The sequence below is a fragment of the Xenopus laevis genome, chromosome 2S (genome assembly GCF_017654675.1).
Source record: "Xenopus laevis strain J_2021 chromosome 2S, Xenopus_laevis_v10.1, whole genome shotgun sequence".
Classification (NCBI taxonomy): domain Eukaryota; kingdom Metazoa; phylum Chordata; class Amphibia; order Anura; family Pipidae; genus Xenopus; species Xenopus laevis.
The window spans coordinates 167,923,722-167,943,966 of record NC_054374.1 but is presented as its reverse complement, the minus strand read 5'-3'; the positions used below and the strand labels follow the sequence as shown (position 1 = coordinate 167,943,966).

Sequence of the window (20,245 nt, the reverse complement as noted above, 5' to 3'; positions counted from 1 at the left end):
TATATTATTTCTACAATGATATCCTTTATTTTTCAGTTACAGAGATTGCAATGGGGTCTCTGCTGCAATGGTGTGGCCTCTGGGCTCTGGTTCTACACATAGTTCCTCAGGTACAACAAGCTTCACTCTTCATTCTGGGACTTCCCAGCATCCTCTGGTTTTAGGTTTTTATTTTCCCAGCTATTCAGTTGGGTTATGATTACTCTTGATTGTGTTTACTAGTCCCAAAAAGTTTTTTTCATTTGTAAAAAGATGAGGGGTGAATGAGTTATTTTGCTTACAGGGGATTGGAAAAATCAATGTACTAAATGAATTATTATTCCTCTATGTATACATCACAGCTACAGGAATGACTTTGTAAACATGGCTCAGCTCAAATAAGCTGTTAGTGGCTGATAATGAATATTGTACATAAATGGTTTGGTTAAGCAAAGTTGGAGGTATGGTACCTATGGGTTGATGGAAAGCTGATGCACCAGTAAGACCAGTAAGTCTGACATCTGTGCTGAGCAAGTTATTTGATTTGGATAGGACACTGGCTACATGATCGAGTACAGAGTGGGGTGTCAGTCGTACATTCTCTGCTTTGAGTAGGGTTCTGTATTGGGTACAGTATCATCAGCAAAAATAGAAACAATGCCCACCACCCAGTCATTAATCAATGCCCACCTCTAGGTCATTAATGTGAGGTCTCACCTCCCTGGTGGTCCAGTGGTTCAAGGGGGTCAACGGGGACGCTCGCTGGCTCCTCGGCTGGGACGCCCGCCGCAGCAGCAATCCTCCTCAGTGCAGGTTTCCTAGGGCGCGCGCGGCGCGCATCTTCCGGGTTTGTAGGCGCACTCACGCTGGCATGATGACGCTGGCGAGCATTGGCGCGAAATGCAAATATATTTAAAGTAGCAGATTGTATTTGTCAGTGCCCGTGATAGGATTTGTTCCTGGTGCTTCACTGTTGCTATTTTGATTCTGAAACCTGTTATTGACTACCTGTTGTGACCCCTGCCTGTTCTTGACGATTCTACTTTCTGTTTCCTGACCCCTTGCCTGATATCCGACGCCGATTCTGCCTTATCCCTCTGATTGACTTCCTGGTTTGACCCTTGCCTGCCTGACTACGTTTGTTCTCTGCCTGCCCCGACCCGGCCTGATCTGATTACGATTTTGTCTCACGCCTTGTACTGTGACCTTCAGCCCAAAGACTCTTGCCTTACAGTTGTGCCCCTCTGCTTGTCTAGAACCCCTCGCCTTGCACCTCTCGTTTTAAGACCTGGTGGCATCTGAGTAGCTGAGGGCTCCTGCTGAGGCTAAAGGCGGCTGCTACAGGCGGAAGTATGAGCTGTGACCAGGGTGCTTGGGATTGGTTCTAGATTTAAGGTGCCAACAGTTACAATTAATGAAAAATTTAAAAAGCAAAGGGCTAAGGACAGACCCCTGCGGTACTCCACTAACAATAATGGTCAATACAGTACTATGTAACATAGTAACATAGTAAGTAAGGTTGAAAAAAGACACATGTCCATCGAGTTCAACCTTTTTTTTTTTTTTTTTTTTGTTTATTAACTACCTATCTGCCAGTTGATCCAGAGGAAGGCAAAAAAACCCATCTGAAGCCTCTCCAATTTGCCTTAGAGGGGGAAAAATGTTGTTAATGGGACATTCTCTACTTGGAGTAAGGTTCTTAGTGGGGTCCCCCAGGGCTCAGTATTGGGTCCACTTTTATTTAACTTGTTCATTAATGACTTAGGGGAGGAAAAATTCCTTCCTGACTCCAAAATGCCAGTTTCCTATCCATGTGCAAACAACTTCATTAAGCCCAACAGACCTTAGTTTAGAAAGCAGTCGTTTGTGGGGCACAGTATCAAACGCTTTGGCAAAATCCAAATAGATCACATCTACTGCCCCCCCACTATCCAGAATCTTACTTACCACATCATAAAATGCAATCAAATTCGTCTGACATGACCTATCCTTCATAAAGCCATGCTGATTGCTGCTCATAATGCCATTCAATAGGACAAAATTTTGTATGTGATCCCTTAACAAGCCTTCAAATAATTTGCCCACCACAGATGTCAAGCTTACTGGCCTATAATTGCCAGGCTGAGATCGTAATCCCTTTTTAAATATTGGAATAACATCAGCTTTTCTCCAATCCATAGGCACCATACCAGATGACAGTGAATCTGAGAAAATCAGAAATAAGGGCTGGTCTAAAACTGAACTAAGCTCTCTTAGAACCCGGGGGTGTATGCCATCAGGCCCTGGAGCCTTGTTTACATTAATTTGTATTAAAACTTTTTGAATCATATCCTGAGTCAGCCACTGACTAGATTGAGCTGAACCATTCGTGCAGTTATTAAGTGAGCCTGTGAACCCAGACTCCTCTATTGTATACACTGAAGAAAAGAACTGATTTAACACATTTGCCTTATCTGTATCTGTTACAACCATACTGGTACCATTATTTAATGGAGCAACACTCTCAACCTGCATCTTTTTACTATTAATATATTTAAAAAACTTTTTAGGGTTAGTTTTCACCTCCACCGCAATTAACTCTTCATTTCTTTTCTTAGCCTTCCGGATTGCTGATTTACAACATTTATTACAGTGTTTATATACATTAAATGCAGCTTCTGTCCCTACAGATTTGTAGTTTTTAAATGCCTTTCTCTTCTTTCCCATTAACATCTTTACCTCTGTATTAAGCCACACAGGATGATTCTTAGAGCTTCTACGTTTAGTCCTTAAGGGAATAAATTGAGAACAGTAATGATTTAATATCATTTTAAAGGACAACCATTTCTGTTCTGTGTTTTTAGCTGAAAACCTAATGCCCCAATCAATACTCTGTAGGGCAGCCCTCAAGGCACTAAAATTAGCTTTGGCAAAATTCATGGTTTTTGTTGCCCCAGTATATTTTTGTTTTTTGCACCAGACATTAAAAGATATAACATTATGGTCACTATTACCCCAGGGGTTCAATGACTTGCACATTTGCTATAAGTTCTGGGTCATTTGAGATCACTAAATCAAGAATAGCATTTTTTCTGGTAGGCTCCTCAACAACCTGTGCTAAAAAATTGTCGTGCAATAAGTTTATAAACTTGTTCCCATTAACTGATCTGGCAGTACCGTTGCTCCAGTCAATATCTGGGTAATTAAAATCCCCCATTATCATTACTTTACCCAAACTAGCAGCCTTTTCTATTTGCATCAGGAGCTTTGTCTCTTCCTCCTCACTTACATTAGGGGGTCTATAGTGACCCCTACAATTAATTTGCTGGATTCTTTACAATTGGTGAAGAACTCCACCCATACGACTTCTGGCCCCTCATTTTCTAACATAACCTCCTCCTTTATATGAGCTTTTAAATCCTGCCTAACATACAGACATACCCCTCCTCCTTTTCTATTGTCTCTGTCCCTCCGAAACAAAGTATAGCCACTGATATTTACTGCCCAGTCATGTGACTCATTCAGCCATGTTTCGGCCACACCAATCACATCATATTTTCCTTCCATCACCAGCAGCTCCAGCTCTCCCATTTTACCAGTCAGACTTCTTGCATTTGTAAACATACATTTAATACTGGCACCATATTGAACATATGACATGTGGTCCTCCCTATCCTTAACAGTATCCCTAGCCAAATCTCCTCCCCCATTTTCCCTTTCTTTGCCCACTATCTCATCTAACCTGTCTACCACTGAATCTTTTACTGAACCCTCCCCCCCCACACCTAGTTTAAAATCTCCTCCAACCCTCTAGCCATCTTCTCTCCCAAAACAGCTGCCCCATCATCATTGAGGTGCAGCCCATCCCTAGCAAAGAGCCTGTAGCCGACTGAAAAATCAGCCCAGTTCTCCAAAAACCCAAAACCCTCCTCCCTACACCAATCTTTTAGCCACGCATTAATCTCCCTACGCTCCCGCTGTCTCCTTAGCATTGCTCGTGGCTCAGGTAATATCTCTGAGAAAATTACCTTGGAAGTCCTCGCCCTCAGCTTTGAACCTAGTTTTTTAAAATCATTTTTGAGGACTTCACCACCTCCTCTAACTTTGTCATTGGTACCTATGTGTACCAAGACCGCTGGGTCTTCCCCAGCCCCTCCCAATAATCTGTCAACTCGTTCCACCACATGCCGAACCCTAGCACCAGGCAAGCAGCAGACTGTTCGGCATGTAGGGGCCTTGCGACAGATTACCCTATCCACCTTTCTAATAATTGAATCCCCTATAACTAGAACCTGCCTTTCCTTCCTTGCACTCCCCCCACCACCCGTATTAGAGCCACTGCCTCCCGGGGTGCTCCGAGAGTCAGCCTGCTCCATACACGCCAGTTCGGAGTTTTCCTCCCCAGCATCTTCAGCCAAAACGGCGAATTTGCTGTTTTGGACAAACTGTGGACCAGCCCCCCTACTCTTCTGTCCCCTACTTCCCCTCTTGACTGTCACAAACCTTCCTCCCTCATTAGCCTCCACTGCCCCTTCTCCTCCCCCCACTCCACTAGCCCCTGCCAGTGGTTGCTCTGCGAGCCTCCTTTCCTCCCCCTCGTTTGCCGATGCTCTCAGTGCTGCAAGTTCACCCCTTAGAGTCTGCAGCTCAGATTCCAAGATGAAAACCCACCGACATCTCTCACATGTCTTTGGGTATTTGCGTCTAAACCAGGTATGTTTTAAGGGGAAACGTGCAAAATACTGGAACTGTTTGCCCTACAATGATACATGACAAATATTTGATTTTAAAAGGAGAGAAAGGGAGTGGGAAGAAGAGTGTGAGTTATTGTTGTAGATGGAAGAATTGAGTTAGGCTACATTAGATGGAATAGAGAGAAGAAAGCATTGAGGAAGTTTTATCTTATTAATTCCATATACTGTAACTGTTATTCCACAGGTGAGATGTGAAGAACACAAACTGAATTACCATTCGGACTCTTTTGATGATCAGTACATCGGCTGCGCAGAAGAGCTGGAGAAACAAATGCCCAAAGTACTGGAGGAAGAGAAAGTAAATGCTGAATTTGGTGCCGCTTGGGAAGATGCAACAGGAATATGGAACACGATTGAGCCGACACTAGAGCTTCCTGATGGGTTCCGGGATGAGTATGGAATCGCTCTGCTTGTGTTTACTTATAATTTTCCTCAAGGAAACCCCATTTATCTCCAGCTCAACAATAACCTGAGCAGGGCTGGGATCTCTAGGGATCATTATATGAAGGAATTTCATTTCAAGGCCCTTCACTTTTACCTAACGAGGGCACTGCAGCTCCTCAAACCCGACTGTACCAAGAAACTTGTGACCTATAGAGGAAGTTCAGCCATTTATACATTATCACCACTTTTCCCGTTTGGAAGATTCACTTCTACGTCTATGGATCAGCAAGAAGCTAAACGATTTGGGGAAAACTCCTTCTTTTTCATAGAAACCTGTTTTGGGGCAGAAATCAAAGACTTTTCTTTTTACCCTTCTGAAAATGAAATTTTAATTCCGTTGGCTGAAAAGTTTAAATATGTGGCAAAGATCGAGTCAATTTATATTCTGAAAAGTACCGGCCAGCAGTGCAGCTATTTCAACTGCGCCTATCGTGGGGGTGAGTATGTCTGTATTTATTTAGCACCACAAATGCTGCAGGAGACAAACATGTGTACAGTTATATTAAGTTATACAGTAACAATAGATCCGTCTATGCTTAAGAGCAGAGGTGTTGCAGTACACACTATTGATGAGGTCTCTGTCCCAAAGAGCTTACAATCTATTAGGGAAAGGAAACAAACAGAAACAAAAAGGAGATGGGGGTATAAGTGCATCTCAATAAAAAGGAATGATCTATCTTCAGATATATAAAAATGACTAAAAGGAGGGGATCTGACTTCTGTCAGTATTTAAATTTGTATAGGAGAAAAGAAAGAAAGTATCCCCGTCTTTTTGATCAGAAAAAACACACAAAAAGTTATATTATCACTATGTAATTTGATTTCAGTTGAACCAATTAATCTCGTGATTCTATATCTATTGGCTCCCCCCTTAATAATTCATCCCACAAAGTGCTAGTGCTTAACCTCAATTAAATAGCATTAAATAGAGTACAAATAAGACACAATTAATTTTTCCTTTTACGGTAAATATTGTGTATGCTTTACAATTTCTAACTCATGAACAATTCATTTAACATTAGTTGATTGCTGAATTAGTAAAAGTCATTTAAAACACCAATAAAGGTGATAAAGTGCCACCAGATTGTGATCAATTCACTTATAAATCAATTAAAGTGCAATTGTTAATATCTCTTATTCCAAGAAAAGGTAAAAAAAGGAAATTAGTAGATGGGTGGAGAAGTCCCGTATTTTCTAGCTGGTTGTTTTAGCTGGACCCCACAAAGAAAGAGAAGTCAATGGTCTAAATTCTATTATTAACTAGATTGAGAAGCTATCTTTTCTAAAAAACACAAATTCCAGAGCACTTATAGTCAAAACAGTAGAACAAGAATGCAGATAACGAATCTCCTAAAAGAAGCGCCCAGATCACTATAAAAAGTTTTTTTAAGAGAACCCCCCAAGGTTTTCTCTAAAATGGTATAAACCGTTGAGAAATAGCAAGCCAACGCGCGTTTCGCAAAATTGCTTTTTCAAGGCTTTCAAGGTATAAGTGCATTGGCAGATTTTAGTAGTGAGGTGGTGGGGGGAGATTTAAATGTGGGTGACGTGATGGGGCAGCAGCAGTGAGGACTGAACGCAGTGGGTGGAGATGTGATTCAGGGAGACCAGTAATATGTTACAGTATCAGGGAGAGTATGAGGGTCTGGACCAGAGTTTTGGTAGTAGAGGGGTAGAGGAATGGGTGTTATTTGGCAATGCTTCATAGAAAGAAGTGACATGTTCTGGAGAGGTATGCAATGTGGCCTGAGAAAGTGAGAGAAGGGTCTAAGGTGACACCCAGACACCTGTATTAGGAGACTGGATGAAGAGTGTTGTTGTGTATGGTAAGGTTAAGGGGGTCAGGTTTATATGGGAATATAAGCAATTCAGTCTTGGACATGTTAAGTTTAAGGTGGTGATCAGTAATCAAAGATGCTATGGCAGTAAGGCATTGGGTGATCTGTGTCTGAATAGCAGGCTTGAGATCAGGAACTGTGTGTTATCTACATAAAGGTGATAGGATAAGCCAAGGATCTGACGAGGTCACAAAAAGAAAGACTGTATTGAGAGAACTCAAGAGGCCCTAGGACAGACCCTTGGGGCACCCGAACACTAAGATCAACAGAGGTCTTGTCAGAAACTATTACACTGAAGATGCTCATAGAGAGATAGGATGGCAACCATTATAGAGCAGAACTGCTGATACGAAGCATTTGTAGATCTGTTCAAGGAGCTTGGAGGGGGAAGGCAGGATTGGCCTGCAGTTATCGGGGGAAGTCAAATCAGAAGAAGGATTCTTGAGTATAGGTCTGCCAAGAGCACATTTGAAGGTGGATGGGCCAGTTGAAAGAGATGAGTTAAAAATGTGTGATGGAATGGGATCAAGTCAGTAAGTGCTGGCTGGGGAGGAGGAGGGCAGCTTCACCTTCAGTGAAGGAGGCAAAGGATGCTCTATAATGTTTTTGATTGATGGGCAGAAAGGCATATGAGGAGATGGGGGTGATGCTTTAGCACAGTGGTCCCCAACCAGTAGCTCATGAGTAACATATTGCTCCCCAATCCCTTGGATGTTGCTCCCCAATCCCTTGGATGTTGCTCCCAGTGGCCTCAAAGCAGCTGATTATTTTTGAATTCCAGACTTGGAGGCAAATTTTGGTTTTTATAAAACCAATTGCACTGTCAAACAGAGCAGCAATGTAGGTTGACAATCCACATAGGGGCTACCAGATGGCCAATCACGGCACTTATTTGGCACCTCAAGAACATGTTTCATGGTTGTGTTGCTCCCCAACTCCTTTTTCTTCTGAATGTTGCTCATGGGTTCAAAAGTTTGGGGATCCCTGCTTTAGCATATCGGGTCGAATTATTGTGGTGAGAGAACAAGTGATTGTGCTATAGACTGGGGTTTGAAGTGAACAGAGCATTAGAGAGTTGTGAGATGTAGACATGTTTAGCCTCAAAGAGAGCAGTGTTGAACCCAGAGAGGAGAAATCTGTAGTAAAGAAAGTTTGAAAGTGATTTTTTTCATTCTCATTCAGATGATAAAGTAAAGTAGGTGGGTGGTGGGGTTTAACCAGGGTCTGGGATTAGAGGCTTGTTGTCAATGTGGGAGGAGAGGTGCAAGAAGATCCAGAGTCTCTACATTTACTCCTAAAGGGAATACACTGAGTAATGATTTGATATCATTTTAAATGACAGCTGTTTCTGTTCTGTGTTTTTAGCAGAAAACCGTGTTTTTAGCAGAAAACTTAATGCCCCAGTTAATATTCTGTAGGGCAGCCTTCTAAAATTAGCTTTTCTGAAATTCCTGGTTTTTGTTGCCCCAGTGTATATTAGTTTTTTGCACCAGACATTAAATGATATAACATTATGGTCACTATTACCCAGGGGTTCAATGACTTGCACATTTGCTATAAGTTCTGGCTCATTAGAGATCACTAGATCCACAATAGCATTTTTTCTGGTTGGCTCCTCAACAACCTGTGCCATAAAATTGTCATGTAACAGTTTATAAACTTGTTCCCATTAACTGATCTGGCAGTACTGTTGCTCCAGTCAATATCTGGCTAATTACCCCATTATCATTACTTTATATTAGATTTAAATCCTGCCTAACATACAGACATACCCCTCCTCCTTTTCTATTGCCTCTGTCCCTGGGAAACAAAGTATAGCCACTGATATTAACTGCCCAGTCATGTGACTCATTCAGACATGTTTCAGCCAATCACATCATATTTTCCCTCCAGCAGCTCCAGTTCTCCCATTTTACCAGTCTGACTTGTTGCATTTAGAAACATACATTTAATACTGGTCCCATATTGTACATATGACATGTGCTCCTCCCTATCCTTAACCCCCAGCCAAATCTCCTCCCCCCCTCCCTACTATCACATAAATGATATATCCCCATATCTATACTAACTATAGAGTTTAGTATCACAATAGCCTTTGTATTATGTCTGTCCAAGAAATCATCCAAGTCCCTCTTATAGTCATTAACTGAATCATCAACCGGCAGTGCATTCCCCAACCTCACTGTCCTCACTGTGATGAACCCCCTACTCTGTTCCTTTAAATGAAACTTCTTTTCCTCTAGTCTGAAGGGGAGGCCTCTGGTACGTGATTCTCTTTATGGGTAAAAAGGTCCCCTGCTATTTGTCTATAATGTCCTCTAATGTACTTGTAAAGTCTAATCATGTCCCCTCACAAGCGCCTTTTTTCCCCCAGAGAAAACAACCCCAACCTTGTCAGTCTCCCCTCATAATTTAACTCTTCCCTCCCTCTAACCAGTTTAGTTGCACTTAGTCTCTGCACTCTCTCCAGCTCATTTATATCCCTCTTAAGGACTGGAGTCCAAAACTGCCCCCATACTCCAGATGAGGCCTCACCAGGGACCTATAAAGAGACACAATTATGTTTTCATCCCTTGAGTTAATGCCCTTTTTTATACAAGAACTTTATTTGCTTTAGTAGCCACAGAATGACACTGCCCAGAATTAGACAACGTGTTATCTACAAAGACCCTAGTTTGTAGCAGCATGTTTATATAAACTATAGTAGTACTGATCTGTTATCTACTGTGTATCCTGTGCTTGAATGGCTGCCCCCATGGCTACACAGCAGCTTGTTTATATAAACTATAGTAGTACTGATCTGTTATCTACTGTGTATCCTGTGCTTGAATGGCTGCCCCATGGCTACACAGCAGCTTGTTTATATAAACTATAGTAGTACTTATCTGTTATCTACTGTGTATCCTGTGCTTGAATGGCTGCCCCCATGGCTACACAGCAGCTTGTTTATATAAACTATAGTAGTACTGATCTGTTATCTACTGTGTATCCTGTGCTTGAATGGCTGCCCCCATGGCTACACAGCAGCTTGTTTATATAAACTATAGTAGTACTGATCTGTTATCTACTGTGTATCCTGTGCTTGAATGGCTGCCCCCATGGCTACACAGCAGCTTGTTTATATGAAATAGAGAAAGTACAGAGAAGAGCGACTAAGCTGATAAAGGGAATGAAAGGGATCAGTTATGGGGAAAGACAAGTTGGGATTGGTTACACTGGAGAAGAGACTGTTAAGGGGGATATAATCACTATATATAAATATATAAGAGGGATATGATCACTATATATAAATATATAAGGGGAGGAATGATCACTATATATAAATATATAAGGGGGATATAATCACTATATATAAATATATAAGAGGGATATGATCACTATATATAAATATATAAGGGGATATGATCACTATATATAAATATATAAGGGGGATATGATCACTATATATAAATATATAAGGGGGGTATGATCACTATATATAAATATATAAGGGGATATGATCACTATATATAAATATATAAGGGGAAATGATCACTATATATAAATATATAAGGGGATATAATCACTATATATAAATATATAAGGGGGATATGATCACTATATATAAATATATAAGGGGATATGATCACTATATATAAATATATAAGGGGATATGATCACTATATATAAATATATAAGGGGATATGATCACTATATATAAATATATAAGGGGGATATGATCACTATATATAAATATATAAGGGGGATATGATCACTATATATAAATATATAAGGGGATATGATCACTATATATAAATATATAAGGGGATATGATCACTATATATAAATATATAAGGGGGATATGATCACTATATATAAATATATAAGGGGACTAACAATTAACTGTCTGATACTTTATTCACCAGTAGCTTCTCTCAGCAGACAGTAGGGAGCCAATGAGATTAGAGGAAAGACGTCCCATGTTACAGAGGGAAGGGGTGTTACAGAGAGAGCTGGGAAGTTGTGGGAGTCTCTCTGTAGAGAAATAAATTAGTGGCAGATACATTAGGTACAAGAAGGGGTTGGACAGTGTTACTGATATTAGCTTTGAACATACAGCTGATCCAGGGACTGCTGCAATTGATTTTTGGAATTTTTAGAGGAAGTTTTTTTTCCTCTATAAATGAAACTGAAGAGGCTACAGAAGGCGGCGCCGAAAAGATAAATTGGGATCTACCAGTAGAACTTTAGCTGGTGATCAGTAGATCTCAATACACTGTCAACAAACAGCTTGTCTATATCACCCTCCTGTTTCATTCTGATATTTATTATGTTACAGTCACATAAGAAATAGATGTAAGTTAAATATAACAATATACATTTTCCCATAAATCAATAGTTACCGTATATACTCGAGTATAAGCCGTCCCGAGTATAAGCCGAGGTACCTAATTTTACCTCCAAAAACTGGGAAAGCTTATTGACTCGAGTATAAGCCTAAGGTGAGAAATGCAGCAGCTTCTGGTAAGTTTCAATCAAAAAATTGAGGGTTTCTGCTCCCATTGGAGGTGCCGGCGTCTCGTTTTTGGATGCTGGCGAATATTCTTGGAGACTATTCTGGGATGCCGGCGACTATTCTGGGACGCCGGCGACTATTCTTAGACGCCGGCGACTATTCTTAGACGCCGGCGACCGTTTTTGCGCTTGACCCAAGTATAAGCCGAGGTAGAGTTTTTCAGCATATTTTGGGGCTGAAAAACTCGGCTTATACTCGAGTATATACGGTAAGTAATATTTTCTATGGAACAGAATGCTAACAATGTTTTTTATTGATGTAGATGATAATGGGACATCACTCGTAGTAGATCTCACATTAGTAAAGTCTGGGCCCTCCTGGGCTACGGATTTTGTTTACCCTTTATTGGTTTCATTTAGACAAACGATGTTAATATGTGATACATTGTACTGATGAGAAGTGTGTGTCTGGCTGTTACTGAGGATAAAACCATTAATTCCAAATCAGAGGAAATTGTGTTTATATTTGTGACATTCAGCTGTTGAATTTAAATAATTCTGATTTTTATTTTCAGGGGAAAAACAGAATCTTGCTATTTGCCAGACAGGTAATACTCCCATTACTCTCTGCTGCCCAATGTGCATCTGTAAGAAAAGATTTAATCCAATTAGAAACATTACCAAAAATTGTCCTTGCAATAAACAATTAAAATCAAACTGTGAATTACTAGTACCAATTGATTAAACAAAGAAAAAGACGTATCCCCACACAGTCTGAAAATGCTTTTATTCTGAATGAATTAGAACGACCTTTGCCATTAAAGTGCATAACAAGAAGGTGCTCAGTGCTAAGTGGTCTCCTACTTCTACTCTAAATGGAAAGCTGCAAGAGGAGAGAACTAGATCAAGGGAAAGGGAATTTCAACTTGATGGACAAGAGGAAAATGGACTCTGCATCCACACGGAGTTATCAGAAAAAGAACAAGTATTAAAAATAATTAATTTATCAACTCAGACCCTCACTCCCACCCATATTGACATACTCAACAAGGGACTCTCCTTCTCTCCCACTTTTCATTGAGGCATATTTCAAACCTTCAAAGACTTAAAGGAGAAGGAAACCCCCTGGGCGCAAAAACCCTCCCCCCTCCCATGTGTTGCTTCCCCTCCCTCCTCCCCCCTGGCCTACCTGTCCCGCTGGGCAAATGCCCCTAACTTGTTACTTACCCTTCTGCGCAGGTCCAGTCTACGGAGTTCACTGACGCCATCTTCTTCCATGCGATCTTCTTCCAGCTTGACCGGCGCATGCGCAGTAGGAGCATTTCGCCGGTACCGATCTACTGCGCATGCGCCAAAAGTCACGAAATCAGAAAACTTTGTGACTTTTGGCGCATGCGCAGTAGATCCGTACCGGCGAAATGCTCCTACTGCGCATGCGCCAAAACGCCGGTCAAAGCAGGAAGAAGATGGCGTGGAAGAAGATGGCGTCGGTGAACTCCGTAGACTGGACCTGCGCAGAAGGGTAAGTAACAAGTTAGGGGCATTTGCCCAGCGGGACAGGTAGGCCAGGGGGGAGGAGAGAGGGGAAGCAACACAGGGGAGGGTTTTTGCGTCCAGGGGGTTTCCTTCTCCTTTAAATCTATTTACCAGGAAGTTACTACTTAAGAAACATTTTGGTCAACACAAAGACCAAATAAACAATCCATTCACACCCACAGAAATCCAGGCCTTACAGGACCTACAAGATCTACTCAATTAGAATGAAACAATGAATATTAATCCTGAATCATTACTAGACACATGGGGCAGATTTATCAAGGGTCGAATTTGGAAGTAAAAAATACTTAGAAATTCAACCATCGAATCGAAATACTTCGAATTCGAATATCGAATTGGAACTTTTTTCATCGAATTTGGGTATTCTGCGGTCGAAGTTCCATTTTTCCTTTTCAATCTTTATTTCATGATTTGCTGGTCACTTTTTATGAAATCTTGTTACTATTAATTGTGGCTTTAGAATTAACTACCTATTTACACTAGCACTCAAATAAATTTTTTATTAATGAATTCATAAATGAATGAATTAATTATGCACTAGCACTCTTTTTAAGATATTTAATTGCCTAAGTGAAATTTATTTAAGTAATTTATTGGTAAATAAATTACCTATAATTTATTATACAAGCATTAGCACTTTATCGGTAATTAATTGGTAATTAATTGATATTCAGCATCAACCACATGAGATAATTTATTCTCACCACATGAAGTAGAAGAAAACTTAGCACCTTCTTGTTATGCACTTTATTGGTAAAGGTAGTTATAATTAATTCAGAATAAAAGCAATTAGAAACATTATTATTATTATTATTATTATTATTATTATTAACAAGCATTTATAAAGCAATAACATATTCTGCAGCACTTAAAGGAGAAGGAAAGCTACCAAGGCAGTTTATTGCCAATAGATTAGCCACAAAAGTGCAAGTTATAACACTATATTTATTCTGCAGAATGCTTTACTATACCTGAGTAACAGGTCTAGACACTCTCTCTGTTTGTTTAGGATAGCAGCTGCCATATTAGCTTGGTGTGATATAACTTCCTGCCTGAGTCTCTGCCTGCTCACTCTGGGCTCAGATTACAGCAGGGAGGGAGAGAGGAGCAAACTGAGCATGCTCAAGCCCTAGCCCTGGAGGTTTAAGCTAAAAACAGGAAGTCTGATACAGAAGCCCATGAGTACACAATAGAAATTAAACCCTGTCTGTAAAAATCTGTTACTTTTTATACCACCAGATAATCTTAGATATGCAGCCCATTCATATAAATGATTACAGGTACAAAGTTTTAATCAAAGACCCATGATTTATATTTACAGTTTTATTTCTATTTTCAATCAGGGCTTCTTTTAGAAATAGGATACAGTATAACATTGGGGTAACAGTCACCCTGCTATAGTTCCAGGGGTACCCAGGGCACAAATAATCACTCACCCCAAATCTCCCCCTAACTGGCCTTCAGACTGGGACCCCTTAGCTCATAACAAGGTTATAGAAACATTGGGTGTCACCCTGCTATAGTTCCAGGGGTACCCAGGGTACAAATAAGCACTCACCCCAAATCTCCTCCTAACTGGCCCCTTAGCTCATAACAAGTATATACAGATATATACAGTCCTCCTGCTATAGTTCCAGGGGTACCCAGGGTACAAATAAACACTCACCCCAAATCTCCCCCTAACTGACCTTCAGACTGGGCCCCTTAGCTCATAACAAGGTTACAGATATATAGAAACATTGGGGTAACAGTCACCCTGCTATAGTTCCAGGGGTACCCAGGGTACAAATAAACACTCACCCCAAATCTCCCCCTAACTGACCTTCAGACTGGGCCCCCTTAGCTCATAACAAGGTTACAGATATATAGAAACATTGGGGTGTCACCCTACTATAGTTCCAGGGGTATCCAGGGTACAAATAATCCCCCCCCAATCTCCCCCTAACTGACCTTCAGACTGGGCCTCCTTAGCTCATAACAAGGTTACAGATATATAGAAACATTGGGGTGTCACCCTGCTATAGTTTCAGGGGTACCCAGGGTACAAATAAGCACTCACCCCAAATCTCCCCCTAACTGACCTTCAGACTGGGCCCCCTTAGCTCATAACAAGGTTACAGATAAATAGAAACATTGGGGTGTCACCCTGCTATAGTTTCAGGGGTACCCAGGGTACAAATAAGCACTCACCCCAAATCTCCCCCTAACTGACCTTCAGACTGAGCCCCCTTAGCTCATAACAAGGTTACAGATATATAGAAACATTGGGGTGTCACCCTGCTATAGTTCCAGGGGTACCCAGGGCACAAATAAGCAGTCACCCCAAATCTCCCCCTTACTGGCCTTCAGACTGTGCCCCCTTAAAATGTTAATTTGTATGGAGTGTGCTGTTTTGCAGATGATTGCTGCTAGTACAAAGTAAATCTGGCCATACATGGAGAGATCTGCTCGTTTGACGATGTCACCAAATGAGCAGATCTCTCCCTGATATGCCCACCTTGAGGTGGGCAATATCGGGCTGATCCAATCGTGGGCCCTAGGGCCCAACGATCGTATCCTAATGAATAGTAATGGGCGGTGAATCGCGGGGCCGCATCAACGAATAGATGTGGCCGTGATCTGACGGGATATTTCGTCCAATCAGATCGAGATCTGGCCTTCTTTCGGCCAGATCTCAATCGGGGAAGCCCATCGGGGCAGCTTTAATTGGCCCGTGTATGGCCACCTTAAGTCAGTTTGTAGGATATAGTGGAAATGATAAATATTGTTTCTGTACATCAGGAATCAGTGGAATGTGGAACAATATAGAAGAGACACAACATGGGACAAAGTGGACTCATGAAACAGAAGAGCGGATCAACACTTTGGAAGATCTAATGAGCAGAAACCATGAAAAGTGGGACATCAATCAATATAACATCAGATCACTGCAATGGGAAGAGTATCAAGACAAAAACAAGATTATACAATTAGATGAACAAATGTCAGGTAACCAGAACAAAGGCCTCTATTCAAACTGCTGAATATGAAGATCTATACTTAGGGTTTGAGCTGTTATCTTAATTATCACTCCAATTAACAATCTTCAGGTGCTACAGGCTTATTCAACTGGTTCATTAGCGGCTTTGGTTACTGAAGCATATTGTTATAGTTGCAGCTATATTTAAACGCTCTTGCTCAAATGCTCACCAGGCCGGCACTGCGGTTTGGGTGTCTCTACCCCGAACCCGTCGCTCAATCAAGTACAATTTATAAGGATCAGAAGCACTCACCGATTGTCGTCTGCGCCCCAAACCCGTAGCTTAAGGGGAAATACATCTTAAGTATGACATGTCAACACACTGCAAGTTTGTATAAATATAACCAAAGAAAGCTTCTATATAGTAGGGTCTCTTGATAGTAGTTACTCACCACGTCAATGAAGTGGCCCAGGTGCACTGCCCTGCGCCCTCAGCACAAGGGGCGGACAAACCGAAATCTCAAATTGGAGCAGGCACTCAAGGGCAAAAACTTCCACTGCCTGGTGGAAGTTTTTGCCCTTGAGTGCCTGCTCCAATTTGAGATTTCGGTATATATAACCAAAGACACAAAGATGTTGAAGTGAAATGGATACTTGTGACTATCAGTTTCAAACCACACACTTCAAAGCAAACTAGTTCAGTGTGAGACATGTACAAAGTATCTAACGGTTAAAACGTAACCTTTAATTAATAAAGTCAGACTAAAAAAACATGAAGACCTTGAATTGTACATTGAAGAACAATCATTAAATAACAATCCCAGTGTTTTGGGGAGAGCAGTGATGGGGAATATGGGCTTTTCCTGCAGTTTGGCTGCATTAACCCTTTAGCTCACAATTGGAAGGAGACACTTCCCACATCCCATTTGATTGATGTCAGTGTCAGTTACACAGTTGACAGTTCAGGGATTCACATTAGATGATACCTTGTTATAGCTCAGTCTCTTCAGACCCCGTAGGGTTAGTTACAGTTCTCCGAGACACAAGCTCTTGAGCAGTAGAGAGTACAAGTACAGGCCTCTTAGTGCTCATCTAACAAGCACCAGGGATGCCGCACTCCTCACACCAGACTGAAAATGTTGACCCTTTTTGGTACTTTGCTCACTGCATTCTTTAAATGACCCCTCTGATCTCTCAGGGTCCCTCTTGACTCAGTGGGTGTCCAGCCCAGGACTGGGCACAAATAAAAGGGTCCTTCCATCAGCAAATTACAAGGACCTAATTGACGGTGCCTCTTTGACTCTGACTGGCATTTACTGCCTGGAGCACTAGCACTTTCTTTTCTCCTTGGTGGAGGCTCAACTGCTCAACTAACTGCCCTACCTCTATCTGTCAGCAACAGAAGCTGCCCCAATACTAACGGGTCTATCTAACGGAAGCTGGGTAAATGGACTCTTACCTGGGAAATGTAACACAGGTCCTTGGCACCATAATTTTACCTCTTGAGGTGAGGGGTGCCTTCTCCAGAACCTTCTGTAATGGGAATTCCCTGTCCCACATCTAGTGATGAGAATTTGTAACAACCACAAATATGAAATCCGTTTACTAAATTATATCTACTCACAAGCAACTGTTTGAAATGTCCTATTTCTACTGACCCAGTCAAACTGTGTGGGTTTCAAAAAGAAACTTGCAATCCCCATCTGTTATGTCTTAGCCCTGACCCCTTGCATCAAAGACCCACCCCTTAAAGGAGAATTCAACCCTAAATTTAAAACGACCCAACCTCCTATCCCCACCAAGACCCCCCTCCCTCCTCCCCCAGCCTAAGTGTTACCCCGGGAAAATGTCCCTAACGGTTTTCTTACCCATCTGTGCAGATTCAGGCATCGGAGTTCATGGGCACCATCTTCAGGCACTTTAGTAATCTTTGGAATGAGAGCGGCGTTTCTGCAATTTTCGTGAGTTCCGGCGCATTCACAGGTAGAGCAATTTTCTGTTTTGCGTCAAAAAATTCTCATTCTGAAGATTACCAAAGCAGATCAATATGGCGCCCGTGAACTCTGCTGGACAGAATCTGCACCAAGGGGTAAGTAAAACGTTAGTGACATTTGTCCGGGGTAACACTTAGGCTGGGGGAGGAGGGAGGGGGGTCTTGATGGTGGTGGGGATGGGGGGTAGGGTATTTTAAATTTAGGGTTGAATTCTCCTTTAATGTCATCAAGCAACCCCATGACATCACTGCCCCACCCCATCTGTATCATCTGCCCCTTCATGTCACAAAAAGTGGCACCTCTATGTACGACCCTAACTGAGTATGAGGCCTCCTTATCTGCAGCACAATATCGTCCTATTGGAGTTGTATGGGGAATTGACCAATGAGGAGCCTGCTGATAAATAATATTTATTTGCATTTCACTTGTTAAACAGAGCCACGAATAGCATTTGAGTCTTGTTTATCTCCATGTGTAAGAATTAAACCCATTGTATTCTGCACAGCTAAGCTTTGTTATATAAACAAGACTATTGATTCTAACAAAGCCCGTCATTTTCACTGTACATTCTAACATTATTATATTTAAATGCATAAAAAGGAAACTTGTTTGAGATCTCCTTAAATAAAGTCAATCTTTAGAGTCATTATAAGTAGGGGGGTCAGACACCCCATGTCCTCCATCCTCAACCACCTCAAGCAGAATTTCACTTTGGCCTTTATTTTGGGGCCTGTCTATTAAAAAAATATATAAATGTCCTCATTTAAACTAAAACAGTGGGAACTAAATATATAATTTGATTATAATTTCATGTAATCGTCATTGGTAACAAGTTCAGCCATGTTCTGACAATTCAGTTCATTAATATTCATTTCTTTCAATTCTCTATATTTACTGTATCAATATGTGTAATATATACTGTGCACTTTGGATTTGGAAATGGCCACTCTCATTAGAGTGCTAGCTCTACTGACATAAGAGATTCATAAAGAAAAAACTCAGTAAAACCAGAAACCAAAGCAATTCATTTCTTTCTTCTCCAATTAAAAGAGTTTTATGAATCACTGTATTTCAAAATGGAACGCATAAAGGATATGGTTTTGGTACAAGAAGAAAAACTTCAAGATTTCCTAAATGATCTGACCATCGAAGAAAAACTCAATCAGCTTGAAGCAGATCTAAAGACATTAAAAGGTAAGAAAACTGCAATTTTTGTGGATGTAATTGAGGTTCCCTAATAACTGTACTTTATATATATATATATATATATATATATATGTACCCCCTACTGTAAATGATAAGGATATTAGAAGTCACTGAGGGGTTGTTCTGTGACCATATAAAGGCACAAGGCTGCAGGCTGAGTTATACAGGGAACTCTGAGTATCACTCATGTATTATAAGGGATAATGTACCCCCTACTGTAACTGATAAGGATATTAGAAGTCACTGAGGGGTTGTTCTGTGACCATATAAAGACACAAGGCTGCAGGCTGAGTTATACAGGGAACTCTGAGTATCACTCGTGTATTATAAGGGATAATGTACCCCCTACTGTAAATGATAAGGATATTAGAAGTCACTGAGGGGTTGTTCTGTGACCATATAAAGGCACAAGGCTGCAGGCTGAGTTATACAGGGAACTCTGAGTATCACTCATGTATTATAAGGGATAATGTACCCCCTACTGTAAATGTTAAGGATATTAGAAGTCACTGAGGGGCTGTTCTGTGACCATATAAAGGCACAGGGTTGCAGGCTGAGTTATACAGGGAACTCTGAGTATCACTCATGTATTATAAGGGATAATGTACCCCCTACTGTAAATGATAAGGATATTAGAAGTCACTGAGGGGTTGTTCTGTGACCATATAAAGGCACAAGGCTGCAGGCTGAGTTATACAGGGAACTCTGAGTATCACTCATGTATTATAAGGGATAATGTACCCCCTACTGTAAATGATAAGGATATTAGAAGTCACTGAGGGGTTGTTCTGTGACCATATAAAGGCACAAGGCTGCAGGCTGAGTTATACAGGGAACTCTGAGTATCACTCATGTATTATAAGGGATAATGTACCCCCTACTGTAAATGATAAGGATATTAGAAGTCACTGAGGGGTTGTTCTGTGACCATATAAAGGCACAAGGCTGCAGGCTGAGTTATACAGGGAACTCTGAGTATCACTCATGTATTATAAGGGATAATGTACCCCCTACTGTAAATGATAAGGATATTAGAAGTCA

At 41.1% G+C, this 20,245-nt stretch overlaps 1 protein-coding gene across 1 annotated transcript in view; it reads left to right on the top strand.

Moving 5' to 3' along the window:
* The window catches only part of LOC121400814 (ecto-ADP-ribosyltransferase 3-like), a 58,855-nt gene extending 39,619 nt beyond the window's left edge, over positions 1-19,236 (top strand). The window contains exons 3-6 of the mRNA XM_041584770.1: positions 4,854-5,593; positions 12,064-12,096; positions 15,827-16,033; positions 19,049-19,236. Coding sequence (XP_041440704.1) covers positions 4,854-5,593; positions 12,064-12,096; positions 15,827-16,033; positions 19,049-19,236 — 1,168 coding nt within the window. The remainder of the gene's footprint in view (positions 1-4,853; positions 5,594-12,063; positions 12,097-15,826; positions 16,034-19,048) is intronic.
* Positions 19,237-20,245: the final 1,009 nt, after the last annotated feature.